This window comes from Alosa sapidissima, chromosome 24 (assembly GCF_018492685.1).
Source record: "Alosa sapidissima isolate fAloSap1 chromosome 24, fAloSap1.pri, whole genome shotgun sequence".
NCBI lineage: Eukaryota > Metazoa > Chordata > Actinopteri > Clupeiformes > Clupeidae > Alosa > Alosa sapidissima.
This window is the reverse complement of record NC_055980.1, coordinates 14,965,360-14,984,804: the sequence shown is the minus strand read 5'-3', so window position 1 is coordinate 14,984,804 and position 19,445 is coordinate 14,965,360. Positions and strand designations below refer to the sequence as shown.

The window sequence follows — 19,445 nt, the reverse complement described above, 5'->3', positions numbered from 1 at the left end:
GTGAAGTGCTGTGGGAAAAATGTGTCTCAATTAAAACAGTGACAAGATGTTCAGAATTAGCACGAGTCTAATGGAAAATCACAAGGTATCAAACACAGTCTAGCCTACATAATCACCAGCAGATGGCAATCTTTAACTTGAAATAGTTACTTGAAAGTCACAACGTCTCACACGCATTCTACATGACCAGCAGGTGGCAACATTTCACTTTTAAGTTACAACACTTCCATAGGCGGCCTGTGTGGCTGACATCTGCATATGATCTAACATATCCTATGATTCCGCCAGCTAATTTATAATTTTAAATATCAGGTATCAGGGGGTACGCATGTGTGATTATAGCTGATTAATTACTTTATAAACTAGATAGTTAATAGTTAATTTTGGAAATGCAAAAACCGGGTTTCCCCCTCTATTTTTCAGAATAGAGGACCAATATTAGCCTATTAATAGGTGATATTAGTATAAGTTAGGCTAATAGGTGTTAGAAGTAATTATTTTATCATAATCATTCGATTGACACCAACTTAAGCAAATACATGTATGCCTATAGCCGTTTGTAGGCTACTGACAAAATAATCTAGAAATATAACTTGAAAACCAATGGTGAAGCACAGCCTATGTCTTACAGGAGCTTATTTGTCATTATTTCATATTTGACTTTTATTTAGGTCTACTTGGTAAGATCATCAAAGTATGTGTTCACAACGTCAAAAAGGATCATGTCATAGCAGGCTCTAGGCCTGGCATGGAATACTTAAGGAAGCCATCTCCTTTTCCCCCACTACCTCTCCAAGGGGTGGACGTGGGTCAAAGCTGAGGAATCCCACCTATTTCGTTAAGTAAACACACGTTTTTGCTGGCTCAGCTCCTTGAGCCAATCAGTGGAATTCTATGGATTGTGCGGTGCCCGTTACTTTCCCAAAAGTATTTTCTCACAAGGTCGCATAGTTTATAAAGATTTGTTATCATAGTCTTGGACATTTTGGAGCAGTTATAACAGGAATTTGCCGAGAAATAGCAGTTTGAAACTCTCTTACAGACCTCAACATTCTGGGGGTATAAAGTCTCGTTAGCGCTGATAAGTTAAACCCACATCCTGTGGTGTGCACCAACATCTGTCCGCAAGTATTCGTCAGATAGGCTAAGCCTTCATCGCAAACTCGGCTCTTTGCTGCCTGCCTATAGGCGAAGTGTAATGTACAGTACGCAGTTATGCAAACGGCCCTCCTATTCGCTTGCTGTTGGTGACGCATTGGAGTTTTGACTGATACGCACGCTCACAGTCGATCGCCGCTGCTATAGAGTGCCCGGACTGGCACCAACTTTTCCTGCTGTCACTCTGCAACTATGACTTTTGCGTAATCGTCCGCCAGGGAACGGGATCCTTGCAGGATCCTGGAAGCGAAGGGAAGGACAGAAGTTGCCTATAGTGCTGGGGCGGGGAAAAACGCAGCAGAGACAATCAAGTGATTTTAAGATTTGTTTTTTTTTTCTTTGTCAGAATTACAAGTCCAGAATCACTTGCGGTAACCCGGCGGTGGACGCCCCAAAGCAGGGAATGGTCTCAAAGATGAGTCTAATGTCTGCCTTAGACACAAGTGCCTCTGTTTACCAACCGGCGCAACTTTTAAACTGGGTTTACCTCTCTTTACAAGACACCCACCAGACTAGTGCCTTTGATGCTTTCAGACCAGAATCCAACTCTTCCCATCCGGACCAGAACTACAACAACAAGCAGCCGCTTAATGATGTCAACTCGTCATCGCTCAACTCCAACTATCTCAACAACTTCTTGCATCTTCAGAGGATCGAGGTTAGACTCATGTTGAATTCATTCTTTCCCCCTATGGCTTTAATAGTTCTAGTTGTATTACTTTAATAGGCTACTATGTGTGTTTAGAGGTCCTACGATTAACACAGGCTGTTTGAATGTCCCTGCTTGTCAAAGTGCTGTCAGTGTTCACATCCAATGACAGAACTGGTATGTGGGGCAGATGACTTTTGGTTTAGAAGACCAAAACCTTATTTCTGGTTTTAAAATAGACAACGTGAAATATTTTGCCAACCACTAGTAGTTTTGTTTTTCAAAAACTTTATATGGGTGCAAGTCTGCAAGGCACCTGCCAGCTGGTAGTAGGCTACACAAAACACGTTTGATGTAACCACCTTATGAGGTATTTTGGAACATAAACATAGAGCGGATACTAAAAAGGATGTTCGGAAAGCCGAGACGGAATTATTTCATACTGTTTGTGAGTCATGTATGATTTGCTGAAAGCACTTGATTATGGGGTGTAGTGGAACTGCAGAAACCCTGGATTGCCATGATCTTGGTGACCCAGTGGCATCAAAGATTGTCCATGCATCAGAGCACATTTCTATCCATCAGCATGATACTAGGCAGACATTTGCTTTGCATTGGGATGGGGACATATCCATTTGCAATGAACAAATTAAATGCACAAGAAAGAAGGAGGTTAAAGAGAGAGACAGAGTGGGATGGGGGAGAAAATACTGGAGAGATAGTGGCATGACAGTGGAGAGAGAGAGAGAGAGAGTGAAAATGAGAGAGAGAATGAGGGAGAGCATTTGGCTGTAACTTTTGTCAGACTAACACACCACACCCCATGGGTAAGAGAAATGCTTTTCTCATTGGGTAAGACTCCGCCTCTCCCTAATTCGTCTTTTAGATGCATGAAATGTCATTATAGAACTGGAATGTCATCACATCCAAGGGCCTACACACAACATATAACAAGATTTACTACGACCATCATAAATGATATATGGTGTGGGCTGAAGAAATGAAGCAATATCCTCATGGACAAGTCATCCTGAGTTTAACTTTAGCAGCTAAAAAGCACTGGACTTTATTTCAGAAAGTTACATTAGTTCCCGAAAGTCTGCGTCATTTAATTATTCCAACCATACATACCATAATAAGAGATAAATACACATGATTTAATGTGCAGTGATTGGCCTACTGCAGTATCCCTAGAACTCTTTTCATATTTGAAAGCATCACTCACTCACCATGTTGCTTTTCAGATTAGTACTTAAAATATCCTAAACTGTTGCTAAGCTAATCGTTAGTTTCTTGTTTGTTGATTGTCTTGTGGTTAATCAGTCAAACTTTCAATATGTGCAAGATGTTGCTCCATTGCAGTTCTTTTGTCCCAAGTCAGGTCTATGTAGAAGGAAGCCTGGTCAATAATTCAGTGACTATAATTTCACTACTTTGCCGGACACGGTTGTGGACACTGTCATTTGCTTATTTCCAGGACTGCCCACTGTATCATAGCGTTTGTCTTCCTGAAACACTTGTCCATGAGTGGTAATTATGGGCCGCTTTGTGCATTGCTATAACAAACCTGAAGTGACTCCAAAAGGATTTGGGTTTTATTATAAGAGGAGTTTGCTGTGGCTATAGTTGGATAGTTATGGCTCGGCGTTTAATTATAGCGTACTCTGTTTCTGATAGGAATGTGTGGTTCTCTTTGGGCCACTGACACATGCACACGCAGGACAAAAGACAAACAAAGTGTCAAACAGAGTCTCTGTGCCTCAGCATTTTGGTAGTTACGTCTGCTGCATCTGATTTTGACCTCTGTCATATGAGCTCTTTGTGTGGTGCATTTGCAAAGCCATATTACAGCATGATGAAAAGATGCGGTAGGCATTGGGAGCAGAAAATATCCAAACTGCATAGGTATTAATAGGAATGAACCAATGACTATATATGTATGCACAGTCACTGAAACAAACACAACAGTGCACAATATTTACATGCAGTGACCCATTTTGTGTTACAAGTTACTCAACACACTCTACAAAAGCTGTTCAGGATCTGCATGTATGATCCCAGTAAGAATTGAACCCCAGGAGATCATGTCACAAAAGAAAACAAAAAAGTGAGGGGAGAAAGGGACAAAAAGAAAATCAGCCACCAAATCCTGCCAGTCTCTGATTTCCCGACCACCTGGAATATGCTTGGTGCTTGAGGAGATCAACCATAGATTTGATTTTTCTTAGTGCAGCGAGCCTCCCTCTCTCTCTCTCGCTCTCTCTCTCTCTCTCCGTCTCTCTCTCTCCTTCTCTCTCCTTCTCTCTCTCTCTCTCTCTCTCTCTCTCTCTCTCTCTCTCCATCAGCAGCAGCAGGGGTGCACTCTGCGGGGAGATGCACTGCAGTAATTAGGCGGAGGGAGGACTAAGCCCTCCTTGTGCCCTGATATAGTGCCTGTGTGTGTTCGCCTCTGACCGCTGGTGTCTGCGGAGCGGCCTCGGAGGAGTGGCAGGTCCAAATAGGCCTCACACTGGCCACACTGGGCCCCATGAATGCGCAAGTTCACCAGGGTCCAGCTTCTCTCGGCCAGTGGAGTATGTAACACTTCAGGGTTTTTTTCACCTTCACTTTTTTCTGTGTCCTGGAGGTGTGTGTGTGTGTGTGGTGGGGAGGGGGGGGGGGGGGGGGGGGTACAATTCCATTAACCTGCTTCCCAGGGCTTGAGAGGAAAGAAAGGCATGGCTTTTGTAGAGAGAGACTGTGGATTTGTGTTCTTATTTGATTGGAGAGAGGGAGGCCGGGAGGAGGTCTTTTTTTACAGGAATCTGGGTCAATTGAAATATCTTTGCAAGAACTTGCAACTAGCATAGTTAATACCACATGTTGCGCTTGTTATTTTTAGCTCAGATCCCCCCCCCCCCCCCCCCCCTCCTTATGTCTGTGCTGTGAGAGACACAAAAAGAGAGCAGACATTGCCTGACAGAGTGTGATGGGACATTTACAGATATATACAGGAGAGGTGTTAAATTCATTGTTCTATTGGTAGGAGATTTCCCACAGCGGCCAATCAACAACCAAGCATATTTACCACCACAAACAAAATCACCAACAAAGCAACCTTCGAGAGCATTTCACTGGAGTTATCAAGCAGGCACCTTCCTTCATCTGTGTTTCATTGAATTAGGCCCACGACACCTCCAGAAGGCATCCCTGTCCCAGCCCCCTCCACACACTACCAACAAAACCCAAAAATTCTTCGGTCATTCCTCTTCGTTGTTGTGGTTGTTTATGATCCGATCATCAACATAACCACACAAACTGCAAACCCTTGATGTGGGCAGGGCACTGACAAATGTAAACAAATTCTTCAGTCAATCTTCTTCATTGCTGTGGCTGTATATGATCCCATCAGCAACATTACCAAACAAAACACAAGCCCTTGATGTGTGCACCCACAAATACCAACAAGTACCAACAAAATACTTGTTATATAGTGCTATATTCAAATACCTACAAATATCTGACCTATACTTCAAACTGCTGAAGCTCATATTTATAGTGTGAGTGTGCACAGTAACCAATTGTGATTTTTCATGGGAGAGCATGATTATAGAGGCCCATATTGTCAGAAAGCCACACAGCCATGATAATTCGCCGTGGCTTCACATGCTACTATGAGAAGGCATCATGGATCATAGTCCTCTGTAGGCTACACAGCATCACACTGTTGCAGTGTGGCATAGCTGGCATGCCAATTGTGTGGGCACATTTCAATCATCTGTGTCTTTTCTCACACTCTTCCCCTGTGGTACCATGGTGCTTGTCACCCACAAGGACAATGCTGTTGATTGTCAGGCTAAAACGGTGGTGGGGGGGGACCACTGGGGGAAAGTGTGCGACAAAGGTTTTGCTGTGTTCAACCCGAGTAAAGATGACCACTTCCTCCTCGCTGGACGATGAGTCGCATCTGCAGAGCTGAAATAAAGACTGGCGCTGTTGTGCCAGTGGACAGAACGATCGATCAAAGTGCCTAAGATTGTGATGCAATGACTGGTCACAGTTTGAGCACAGGGGAGCTTGAGTTAAGGCATGAACAAGGCGTTTGATAGGATTAATCGCAATGACTCAGTCGTGATAAAAGCAATGCACTGGAATTGAAACTGTCATGGTTCAAACCACTTCCTGACTAGTCATAATACAGTCTGAGAATAGAAGCTGCCTCTTAACAAACCATAAGAATTCCTTCATGCTCATATCTGACATGTGCATATCTCCACAAAGTCTCAATCAAACCTTTGAAATCCTTTATGAAATCCTTACTGTCTCCCAGAAGGGTTTTACCTTTATGTATAATGGCACACTTTGTAATCTTTTGTATCTAACATCTTGAATGTTTTCCTACCTAAAGGGCTTGAATAATGGTGTATACAAGAACACCTCTCCCTATGGCTCCCTCAATAACATCGTAGAGGGCCTGAACTCCCTGACGGACCACTTCTCGGACCTCTCCCTCTCATCTGAACCTCGGAAGCCCAGCAAGCGACCACCGCCCAACTACCTATGCCACCTCTGCTTCAACAAGGGACACTATATCAAAGACTGCCCACAGGTAAGGTGTAGTCTTTCAAGACGTCTGTTGACTACATCCATGGCCATAGCTGTACCATTAAAAAAAACATCTAAGAAGCCAGTTTGTCATTGATACTAATAAACTTGGTCCATTTATTTTTTATTTTTAGACCAGTATAGCATTATAGCAAAATCACTTAGGGACTTTTCAAAATGGTGATCTCTCTGTCTTTTTAAGACGGCTGCAGTGATACAATAACATGAGACTGTTGGGAAACCAGTCCCAGAGCATTTGACCCAAGGCCTAAAGTCAGATGTACGGCACTTGAAAAAAGAGAGAAATCACGTTCAAAGGGCTGGCCCCCTCTTCTCCTCAAGCCTCTCTTGGTCGTGATGAAATGCCTGTTTATCTAAGTAGTCTGCGCGCTAGCACTAGCGCGGAACACATGGTTCGAGTTGGAGGAAAATGTCATATCGGATGACACGATTACGATCTAGCTGCGACTTCTGAGCACAAAATCAATCAAAGGCTTCCTCTGCGAAAGCCTTGGTGAAGGTCTGCATATTATAATCACCAGGTTCGAGTAGCCACATAATGCTGACAAATTAGTGAAATTAAGAAGCGTAAGTGTCTTGTTGCTGCAGTTGTTAATGGTCTTGACTTTGGTTTGAGCTAACATCCGCTGTCATTTGAACTCCTAACTCGATAAAAAAAGGAATACGCCGGTTTTCCCAGCAGTGCAGTGTCTTGTGAATGTATCTTGGCGCTGTTTGAAAGGAGAGCTTGAGAGGGTGTCGGTGCCACTAAAGTTGTTGTGTTTCTTGTGGTTGGGCCAGGAAGAGATGTAGAGGAATCCACAGTTGGAATAACTCTGGCTGTTCTCCAGACTCTCTCCACCCCTAATAATTTGGACGGAGTTCCAGTTGTTCTCTGTAATTGAAGACCTGAGAGATTGTGACATACTCTATTAGACTTTTATTCCATTATACAATCTTGTTTTCTTCGTCTTCTCCAAGAAAGAACGCCGATATAATGGCGCCCCACCCTACATCCCATTTCAATTCATTGTACGGCAGGGTTCGAAATGAACTCCAGATGCAGTGGGAACTGCACTCACTCACTGCCTTTATGAAATATGATCAGGTTTCCTGCTGAGCTCGACAAGGTTCACTGGCCTAAGGATGAAAAGACCATGTAGCTCGCTGTAGTCTTTATCAAGTGTTGCTCATTTACATCCTCAAGACTTATTGGTGATAAAGTGATGGTGTGACCATTAATAAGTTGCAGCTTATTACTCAGGGAGGGGGGAGATAGGGAAAAGCTTTAGAAAACTTGAGACAACTTTAGTACGTTGTTTTGATGAGTGCAGCCAGCCTGTGTCCAATCTGAAGGTAAATCAAAAAATGAAGTAATTGAACGCAGATGACGTGCTCCAAAAACACTCTTGCACAGGGCAGACTGTATGGATGTCATAGCTTTTCAATTTTGAGGTATTAAACTGTGTGAGCACAACAGTGAGACAATGGCAACAGCTTCGCCAGGTTTCCCCAAAAAGTTTTGGAATGTAAAATAATCAAATCAGTGTCAGCTAACTTGCCTCCTTAAATCGGTCACAATGTACTCATAGATTTGACACCTTCGGAAACTTGGTCTCCAGCCACACTTGCCATCATCGCCATCTGTCTTTTTGATACTTCGAGAGTTACATCAGTCCACATAGATATCACTGATCTTGTTTCCTAACTGGTAAAGCAAGATTGTAATGACACCAGGGTCAAGAATTTAATACCTGATCAGGATACACAATACCAAAAATGTTTATCTGTAAAACACTGTTGCTTTGGATAAAAGTGTCTGGTCATGGTGATGCGTGTACTGTTAGGCGCTGAGGATCATGGTCGCTCGAAAGGTTTAACATAATAACAGCATGTAGTTTGATTAGACATTAAAAAAAAATCCTAAATGGATTACTCAACTTTTTTTGGTAATTTTTACCTTTTGAGTGTGACCTTCATTGTTGGTCTCAAGCATTGATTTATGTTTGGAGCCTACACACCACCACTAGGACTATAGCTGATCTAAAAGGCACGGATTCATTCTTGCATAACTTTATACACAATACCGAAACTATCTGTAAAATACTGTTGCTTTGGATAAAAGGCGTCTGGTAAATTACTTAGTGGTAATGTACATAAATGTTATCAGCAAGGATGTGAAGAGTACAAAGCCTTCTCAGTCCTACAGACAGTTGGAATGAGTGATGCTTTTGGCCTGTGACTTCAGCGACAGGCTGTAACACAGAGGGGCCGAGCCAAGGAGTGTGGAGCAGACTGAGTGCAGCGCGGGAGGAAATAAAATGCAGGCGTGGGTGTAAAAAATGGAAAATGGCCTCATGGAAGACGTGCTGCCAGGGTGCACATGGGTCGTTGGACAGTGATGGAGTGGTCACTCGAGCTTCTTTGCATTTCTGCATCTTTTAATGTGGGATGCGTGTGTGGCTCTGTAGTGTTTTCCTGGAAGACGGCATGGTGGAGTCATCTGTGAGCTCTGAATGTGGGATGGAGCCGTGTTGGAGCCGGGATGGAGCCATGTGGTTGGGGTGGAGGATGGAGGATGGAGGAGATCTGGAAGAGGAGTGTACCCAGCCCCACGTCCCCCCTGCCCGGTCCAGTGTTTGGTGGCCTTTGTGAGCCTTTAGTTCAAGAGTGTGTGTGTGTGTGGGGGGGGGGTATCAAAGCAGGTCACAGCCCCTATAAAAGTAGGAGAGAGCCGGCGGAGGAAGTGGACTCAGAGCTGGCAGGCTTTGCCAGCGTTGATGGAATGCCCGGAACGCTGTCTGTGCACGGAACGGGCACCCGGATTGCTTCAAATACTGCCAGGATTGCCGGGAGTAACAGAATTCCGGGATCGCATGCTTTGCCATCTGCACTGCCAGGCTGCTGGGATCATTGATGTACTCAGCATGTTTCCTTGAATAGGGAATTCTTGAGACTGTGTCGTGTTACTGGTGCATATGTAATTATCTTCACTTCAAGAGTACTGACAGTAGAGAAATAGCACATTAGGTCCTCATTTAGTTCCTATTCTAATGATATTAACAGAGATTGTTGACATGAGTTACCACATAATTGACAGAGAATTTGTTCTGTTGAAGATCTACAAACAGTCATTTTCACCAGGTGGAAAATGAGTGTGTACACAGTTTGTAGTGAACTGTTAATACAGATAATTCACAGGTGCCCCTTTGCTATCTGAATGACTTGCAAAGCTTTACCAGACCAACATAACAGAGAACAGAAATGTTAAGTTAGCTCATTTATTTTTTAGACGGCAATTCCTTCTCATTCTGTAGATGCTCATCAAGGAAAGTGCTTATCAAGGAGTTTTGATGCATCGAGAAGAATTCAGTGGCTACTAAACCATAAGTGGTCTCCAACACTCAAAAGCATGCAAGGACCCACAAATCTGTCCTTATTTACACTGCAAATCATTGATTTCATGCAGTATCCACGAAGAATGATGTTATTCATACTGCCAGCGCAGGGCATACTGAACCTATAATGTAAACCTCAGTTTTTCTTAGCCTGGCTTTAGTGCACAGAACACATCCAGGCATTTTCTCTGAAGTTTAGTACAGTATAAGTTGAGCCGTTTACGAGACGGTGAAAATAAATATGTGTGAGGAATAGTTTGAGACATTTTAACGGCCCGGGCTCTGGTCGTCGTACCCAGCTGAACGCGGGGCCTGGGTCTGGAATCCATTTGTGCATTTCTCTGCAGTAGGATGATGATGTCAGATTTTATCATGTGTTGCCTGAGTTTTCAAACCCGGGGCCCATGGACAGGCAAATGCACGGGAGCCTCTTTTTTCGCCGCAACAAAGGCGTCCTCAGTCCCTGAAGAAGGCCCTTTTTAATATGTCCTCTGTAAGATGCCCTTCCTCGGCAACAAACTTCTTTTTGTTCTTGGCTCTGCGGACTTTTTCTCATGGGCGTTTTTTTTACTACGGGCGATGTGGCCCAGAGGAAAGCAGGCCTGCACACTGGGTTCTCCAGCCTCCAGCTCAGCTCACCGCAACTCTAGTATAACATAATGATGTTGCCCTCAGAAGTTAATATCGCTGTATTAATGCGTCTTGCCAAGGGTCCGAAGCATCTGGAAAAAGGACACATTACATACAGTACACACTGGGTTGATATTAGTGCCCATTAACAGCCCGATGTATCAGTTGTGATACTTTTTATTGCTAATACTGGATGAGTGACCCTGTCCACACGTTGCATAAAGTGCCCCCAACAACTAATAAAAGGGCTCACTCAAGCGCTTTCCCAATTAGAATGGCTGAACTCTGAAACGGCAGAATTCCTCTGCGGTTCTGACAGTCCGCTGACAGTACGGGCTGGGATTGTGGGAATGGCTGGGGCTAAATAAGGGTCTTATTGTTTGTCTTTAAGGGGCTTGGGAGCGAGAGGTCAGGAAGTCAGCTTGTATTGTTGGGTGCCGCGGAGAAGAAGGAGGAGAAGGAGGGAGGGTGTCTCACAGTGCCAGAGCAGCCCAGCTGATCTCTGCGCCTTCCTGGGTCTCGATGCCACTGCCAGAGCCTGTTCTTGCAGCGCTTTTGCCCCCCCCACCAGAAGTGCGCAAGCCCTCAAGTCAAAAAGGCCTCAATTCGACCGCAAGAATGATAGAGATGTGCACACACAGGCAGAAAGTCCCGTTCCAGGCCCACCATAAACGTCTCTGGACAATGCTGTCAAGCGAAAGAATGCGGCCTCGGATGAGGACGGTGTTTGATCTCACCCCATCACTCAGACCACATAATCAACGAATTACATATACGATCAAAAACGACTCCGTGCTGGAGCTCGCACACAAATCAGCACGAAGGGCTCTCAAGCAAAACACACAAAAAAAAAAAACCCTCCTTTTTTTTAGTAAATTATCCTGAAGTTTTCTTCAGCAAACTCCCCGTCTCGTGTTTGCATAGGCACTGCACCTGATCTGTAAATCAATAAATAAATGGAGCTATCATCAGTATGGACCGTTTTCTTTGCGAAATGACGACCACATGAACCAGCAAACTTGGAGCAGCGTTGGCCTGCATTGCAAACTGGGCTTCAATTGTTTGCCTTGCTGATAAATGTGTTATCTGAAGGATGTACTTCTGTTGGTTTTGGCAGGCAGCCGTAACTGGAAGAGACAGATAGATAGTCAAACGGGGAGGTGGGGGGAGAGATGGGAAAGAGGAAGGGAGAGATTGAAGGAGAAAGGGAAAGAGAGATGACAGTGTGAGCGGGAAGAGCTCTGTAGATTTGTGAAGAGGGTTATTAGTGTATATAGTGTCCACATGCCAGTGTCCACTATGGGTCATACCCAACAGGAAGGCTGAGGAGCATGTGGAAAAATATCTCCTAAGTCCTTCCCTCGCTCGACCTGTTGTGTTTTTTGGGAGTTTCGGGGAAGATGGAGATGTTGAGCGCTTTACAGCATGTATTTGGGAACGCTCCTGCAGTCATTTTGCCCGAGCACTCAACTTTAAAGGCCATCCTTGGATCCACTCTCTGAAAACAGGAAATGGCTCCGGTTGAAGAGGAGATTTCCATGAGTGACATGTACACCATGTGCATCTTTCAGTGGAGGGCTGGATGTCATTAAATCCTGCTGAAGGTGGTGCAGCTTTGAAACCCAAGTCACCTTATTTTCCCCTCAATATCCTGCAGGGGAAGAGGCTGCTTAATGCGCCATGCTCTGTTGTCAACCCAACTCGTGACTGCTCCAAAATTGACGATGATATCTTCCAGTATGCGTTTGTTTTTTTTAATTCATTTTTATTCTTCCAACTAAATGTATATGTGAATGATTAAACCTGAAAGCTTTGCAATAGTTGCAGTTTCTTTGCCAGTGTATTTATCAGGTCATAGCCAAACCAGAATGTATGTAGTGACCGATCAGGAAAGAAGAAGTTAAGATAAGGAAGAAACCATGCAAAAACAGTGGAAGGTTCTTTATATACACTTGCTTGCGAAATAGGATTTGGCTGCAGGCCGAATTGTATAGAAGGGGAGATGAGCTTTCATTGGTTCTCATGCAATAAAGCAGCGTCCCTTTGGCATGCAGTCAGCGCATATGCTGAAAAACAATCTGCAGGCCACAGGCTCATGGATCTGGTAGGTGCTGCAGAATCTCACAGCAAGGTACAGCTCCATATCAACTTACCCGCCTCCGCCCCCTCGCCCTCCCCCTGGACCCCCAAAAGCCCCCACCCACCCACACACACTCTCTCTCTCACACACACACACATATATACACACACACACACACACACACACACTCTCTCTCTCTCTCTCTCTCTCACTCTCACATACACACACACACACGGGGCCCAGACATCCACTATGGACCCTCCCTGAATCTCACACTCTCTCCCAGTGTTTGGGGAATGAGCTACACCACATCTTTTCTCTCTCATTCTTTTTTCATCCCCCTCTTCTTCTTCTTCTTCTTTTTTTTGTTTATGCCTGCCAGCCCACCTGTCCGTGTCATTCTCTCCATCTGTAACTCAATGCTGGTACACAGCTGCAGAAGCCATCAACCGTGTGTGTGTGTGTGTGTGTGTGTGTGTGTATATATGTGTGTGTGTGTGTGTGTGTGTGTGTGTGTGTGTGTGTGGCAAAAGACCAGTGGCGGTATGGATTGTGGATTTACCAGCGTGTCTATACAGTTGTGTCCTCTGTTAGGCCGATTCCAGCTCCTGCTCACTGGAGTCCATGTCTGTGTTACAAAGCACACAGACTATGCCAAGAGGAGTAAGGCACATAGTGTAACTCTACACTCTCAGACAGATGTGTGTGTCTGTGTGCCTTTGTGTGTGAGAGTGAGTGTGTGTGTGTCTGTGTGTGTGATACAGAGAGTGAGTGTGTGACAGTGTCTCTGTGTGTGAGTGTCTGTGTGTGTGTGTGTGTGGTGCATGTGTTTGTGTGTGGTGTGGTGTGTGTGTGTGTATGTCTGTGTCTGTGTGTCTATATGCTCAAACTATGTTGGTATTCCCCTGCCCAGCGCAGCGCATTGTACCTCTTGCCTCCCAACAGCTGTTGCAATTCAAACGGTGATAGTGATGCCAGAGCTGATGACATGAATTATATTCAATGTGGCAAATCCTCGGCAGCCAACGTGCCCCATGCTATGCTCCCCTGGCCAAAACACAGCACAAACATCATCTCCTATATCCGCCACCGATGAAAACAAGACCAGTGACAGTGGTTAAAAAAGAGTGTTATTGCACATCGCAGACAACACACACTTCATAAACGGAAATTGTACTGTCTGTTCTTTATGTTTATTTGACAGAACTTAATTGTGCTAGCTTTTTTTGTGGTCAATCTGGTTTTCTAAGAGGGGAGAGAAAAACTCACCAATGGTTTTTATGTCGCCATTTTTTATTGGGTAAACAGTGTAATTGAGCTTCCTCCCCTTCCTGTTGTTCATACTGAGATCTCCTTTGTTTCCGTGGTGATACATGCTCGTGTATGTGTGAATGTAGTCTTAAGCCTGCAGTGAAACAGTCACCATTCAAATATGCATCAGTGGAGAGTGTGGAATCTAAAGGCAGAGTGGAGAGTGAATCAGCAGGAGTTACGGTAAACGGTTATGCTGTTTGGCCTGCACGACGCACTTAACTGACAAAAAAAGACAACAGCAACAACACTGAGTGCGTTCCCACATATGTCTGGCCCAGAGACAACCGGAGCGTGGTCCCACATAACCTCATGACTTCCTTGTGGTGACCGACCACACTGATACCTACTGACCGAAGGGGAAATGCCATTGTGGAAAACAGGACACAAGTATCGCTTCTATTGGCTGATGTTGGGACAGAGGCAGGGATATATATATATTTAGAGAGAGAGAGAGAGAGAGAGAGAGAGAGAGAGAGATTGGGAGGAAAGAGAGAGAGAGAGAGAAAGAGAGATTGGGAGGAAGAGAGAGAGAGAGAGGGAGAGAGAGAGAGAGAGAGAGAGAGAGGGAGAGAGAGAGAGGGAGGGAGGGAGAGAGAGATTCCCTACACCCCTTTCCCCCCTGGTGTTGCGGGGAGCACCACAGGTTGTTTTGGTGGGAAAGACAGATGATGGATGGAGAGATGGGGGGACGTACGAGGCTGTTGAGCGAACAGACCGCAGCTGTCTTGGGTTTCCACTCCACACACACACACACACACACACACACACGCACATACACAAATGTGAGTATGTAAATGTGTGTGTGTAGGGAGAGGCACACATAGGCTGGCACACACATGTTGCATGCACACTCCAAACACACAAATGCACGCAGTTGCTTTTGTATATTTCAATGTTGCATGTAGATACCCCTTGAGGAATAAGACCCCTATGCATGCATTCAGGCTCAGGGTCAGTGTCATGCAGACACACACACACACACACACACACACATGCACAGACCCTGCACCAAACATGTGTGAAAACACATTTCCAGATGCAACAGAAGCAGGACACCCAGGTATCTCGGGACAAAGCTGTGGTTTCCCCACACTGGTTCCCTCATGACCCATTGCTGTGCTTTCGCTTTTAAACTCTGATCTAATATTGTCAGACTGCTGCTGCCCCTTACACAAAAAGGATGCCATTGTCAAGCCTTCAGGTCAGGACCAGGAAGCACTGTTTCAAACAAATCTCCCATCCAATGTAGTGCTGTACGGCACTGTAGTGTCCCCCCACCCCCCCCCCCCCCCCCAAAAAAAAAAGATTATTTTGACATTACCTGGAAAAAAAAAGGCCGTCCGTGCTTGGTTCTCGGTCTCTTTTTCCGAGTTTTTGCCACGACTGCAGGGGAGCGAAGCGCTGGGAGGAAGGCACTGGCAATAATATTAATGTTCTGGAGATTATTTCCCCACCTCACACCTCTGCTCTGCCAAAGCCAACAAGCGATGCCCCAACGGGGGGCGAGGTGGGAGTCTTTCCTTTGCCCCCCTCTTTTCCTGTGGACTCCACACAATGGCCTAATGTCCTATCTCTCTGCTCAATGATAAGTGACTGAAGTTCAGTAAACCTAGGAGGTTTTAATTACCCTCCACACTTTCATCCAGTGTTATTGGGTAATTAGAAAACAGGATAAATATAAAAGCAGCCCAAGGATTCGGATAGTACTTCCTTAAGTCAATACGGCCACTGTAGTTTAAACACAGTAATTCCCATTTGATAAGGCTATTGATAAAACCTATTTGGATAACCTGATTTGGTCACAAACCTCTGGTCTATAAACTATCAAATATCGGATGAATAGAATAGTGTTTGCTAACCTTTTCTATCACTTGAATCTTGCCCTGATTCGGGAGCTCGCACCAGACTCAACCCCAGCCCAAGTTACTACCATAATTAGCACCTTACAGCAAGCCCCAACCTCTAAGCCTAAGCCTATTTGTATCGCTGACTGTCAACAGAATGTAAATGGTTATTTTGTGGACAGAGAAAAATGGCCAATGGAATTAAAGTGATACATAAAACTTTAGTCAAAACATTGTCCTCAGCCACCCTGTAACCTGAGCGGGGCTTAGCCGTGAGTCTGCGAGACGGTGTGGTGTTTGGAGCGGGAGACCAACTGTGCCCTGTAACCTGAGCGGGGCTTAGCCGTGAGTCTGCGAGACGGTGTGGTGTTTGGAGCGGGAGACCAACTGTGCCCTGTAACCTGAGCGGGGCTTAGCCGTGAGTCTGCGAGACGGTGCGGTGTTTGGAGCGGGAGACCAACTGTGCCCTGTAACCTGAGCGGGGCTTAGCCGTGAGTCTGCGGGACGGTGTGGTGTTTGGAGCGGGAGACCAACTGTGCCCTGAGAGAAGTGCTGCTGATGTCAGCGGTTATGGCCGCCTCTCCAACAGCTGGGAGCAAATGGAGGGAAGGGCACAAAAGTTAACAAGGAAGAGCTTTGTGTAAGCTACATCTCACACACACACACACACACACACACAGACACACACACACACACACACAGACACACACACACACACACACACACACACACACACACACACAGACACACAGACACACACAAGGCCTTCTCTGATGGGGTGGTGTGTGTGTGTGTCATCGCTGAAAAGATAGCGTGGTCATTCTTTCCATAGCATTGTGTTAATCCTTTCTTGTTTTGTTAGTGGAAAGTGAGAGTGTGACAGGTATTTTAATCACATGCTTCCACGTGAGTGTGCTTGTAGTGTAATCACTTCTCGTTGATCCTTACCAATTATTCATTTTGCCTGCTAAGGAACTGAAGTGCCTTTATTACGATTGTTATGAGATTGTGACACTGTGTTTATCATGACATTAATTAGACAGGAAATAATAGTTGTGTCAGTTAAAACAGTTATGTTTTAAACCAGTTTACCTTTGACTTTGTGTCATTTGTCTTTGATTCCTGCCTGAAATAGCCTCAAGCTCTTTTTACAATGCAAAGAAACCATGAAGGGGTAGAGGCCAAAACCTCTACTTGTCTGGATGTCAACGTATTTTTGTATAGGTTGAAGTACAAGTTGAAATATAGGGTTAGTCTTTTTTTGCTTTAAAGTAGTAGGATATAAAAGAGAGACAGAGAGAAAGAGAGAGAAGGAGAGAGAGAGAGAGAGGGGGAGAGAGAACTTTAAAAGGTCTTATGGGAGTTTTGAAATGACCGGTATACATTTAACCACAAACCACAAGTGCTGTATCACTTTTGCTGGTTGCGATTTCTCCCCGTGGGGACCTTGCGAGTGAGTGAGTTCGTCCGCTGAAACCCTGCGTTTGAGCCCGAGCTTATTTATACATGCTGTACTGTATCTGCAATCTCAATGAGTCAACCCCACGGATATTCCTGGCAAAGGGAAGTGGCCCATGGCTGGAGTTGAATGCAGAGTCAATCAAACAGAACAACTCCTTTGCTGCTCAATTCGTTTTCTGATAAACAGACGCATGCACGCAAAGCTTTAAATCATTTTTGGTGAGTTGTTCTTATTTCTTCAGGTGTATTTTCTGGTCATTGGAGTTGTTTGTGATTGCTCATTAGTAGTGATGTGTTGATCTGTTGAGAGATAAAGCCCAGTGGTACAAACGTCAAACCAGAGTTAAACAAATATTTTTTTCTTTGATGAAAGGAGTAAAAATCTACTTCAAAAGTCTGGATAGCGCTGAACAGGTATGCTGACAGGATTGAATGTCTTAACAGTCTGACAATCCAAGGACACAATTTGTGGTAATTCAAAGCAGAAATTGGGTTTCCGCAAACTTAAAATGACTCCTCAGAACTCCTCAGTACGGAGTTTCTTGTACTATTCGCATCTATTCAGAACTAATATTTTCCTGGCAAGAGCTACCTGGACCTGAATAAATACAGGTGAGCTCTCACGAGAGAGAGTCGTGGGTAAGTTACAGACAGTGCCATGTTACATGCCTCAGGAGCATCACCCCAATCCTTGTAAATCAAACGCCCGCGTCCGGCAGAGGCAGACCTCCCGAAAGCTCAAGTGCTTGTGTTGTCTTCCTCCTACATTCCCGTCTCCCCCTTATCTCGAGTGCACATCTCTCCATCCATTTATCTCTCCCCTTGTTCTCCCCCTCCATCCCTATTTTTCACCACAGCTGGGCCTCTCTCTCTCCGTCTCTCCCTCTCTCTCTGTCTCGGTCTCCCTCTCCGTCTCTCTCTCTCCCTCTCCCCCCCCCTCTGTCTCCCTCTCTCTCTCTTAGCTAAGCCAGGTGGGAGTGGGCCAAGCTAAGCCAGAGAGACGAGGGAAGCGATTTGGGGGTTTGTTAGTGCGGAGTAATTGACCACATGCTATCCAGTGCGTTAGGCACTCTCATGTTCGCCTGCCAGGCCCAGAGACCCGCCCCGCAAGAGAGGGGAAGAGAGAGAGAGAGAGAGAGAGAGAGAGAGAGAGAGAGAGAGAGAGAGAGATCCGAGTCCGGGTGGGAGTTTCAGCTAGGAGAACTCCATTGTTTATCCTGATGGTTTCCAGATGGATGGTGAAGAGGTGGGGGTTGGGATGGTGTAAAGGGGGGGGGGGGCATGATGGTGGTGGTGGTGGGGGGGGGGGGGGGGGGGGGGCGTTGGGGGGGGGGGCAACCTCCTGGGGCCCTGGCTTAGCAGGAACCAGGAAGTGGTCCAGCGCCTATCTGGATCTCACTAGAGGAAAGAGAAAGTGGCTAGGATTTACAATCACTTAAGAAAAAAACAGTTTGAATAAAACAACAAGCAGTAATTGTGATCAGTTTACCCCCATTCTGCTTGGGAAATGTGATTTGACAGTGCAATCAGCCTTTTGTTGAGCAAGAGCACAGTTGTTGCAAATTACACTTTGTCTGATTCTCATGTTAGTTTGTCAGTGTGTTATGGTAGAAGCCTTGAATTCACGCCTGTTGCAATGGCCCACTGAGATTGTTTACGTCTCTGCATGACTCAAGGTGTGGCTGTAAACAGTTATATTTGATATGTTTATACCTTGGCATTTAACTCTACCGTCTTTGCCCACACATACTACACACACACACACACACACATACACACACAAGTGCAGATAAGTGTTATCATGCCTAGTAAACTGAACACAGCAGTCTTGCAGGGTACATTTATAAACAGACGAAATTAAGCAGTTTAGAACCTCACTCTGCAAATGAAACCCCACTGTTATGCAGATGGTGGTGAGATAAACCAAACATAAAACATCAGTCACGTTTAATCATGATCTGTTTCCCCCCCTCTCTCGAGCAGCTATTGTTCACTTGAAGTACACACTGGACACAAGTGTACTACCACTTCCTGTATTGTTCTTTTATATCCTTATATCCTATCCTTCCTTCTTCTATATATACTTCTCAAGTATTCTCCATCCCCTGACAAAGTGCTTTGTTTTTATTTCAGCTGACATGCCCTCTAGAGCAGTTCACAGATCTTAATCTGTACACTGATACACTTACATCCATACTCCTGTTCTTTTGGTTCCTTTGATCGTGCGGTCTGGAAAATGTTACGCACGTGGAACAACGGATGATGGCACCGGGCACAAGATGTTTCAACGAAGTGCCCAAGCGGCGTGCCCTCTGCTCTGCGGCTGG

General features: G+C 45.1%; 1 protein-coding gene across 1 annotated transcript in view; it reads left to right on the top strand.

Moving 5' to 3' along the window:
• Window positions 1–1,106: 1,106 nt before the first annotated feature.
• The window catches only part of LOC121699776 (zinc finger CCHC domain-containing protein 24-like), a 29,279-nt gene continuing 10,940 nt past the window's right edge, over window positions 1,107–19,445 (top strand). The window contains exons 1-2 of the mRNA XM_042082194.1: window positions 1,107–1,816; window positions 6,195–6,395. Coding sequence (XP_041938128.1) covers window positions 1,562–1,816; window positions 6,195–6,395 — 456 coding nt within the window. The 5' untranslated portion in view covers window positions 1,107–1,561. The remainder of the gene's footprint in view (window positions 1,817–6,194; window positions 6,396–19,445) is intronic.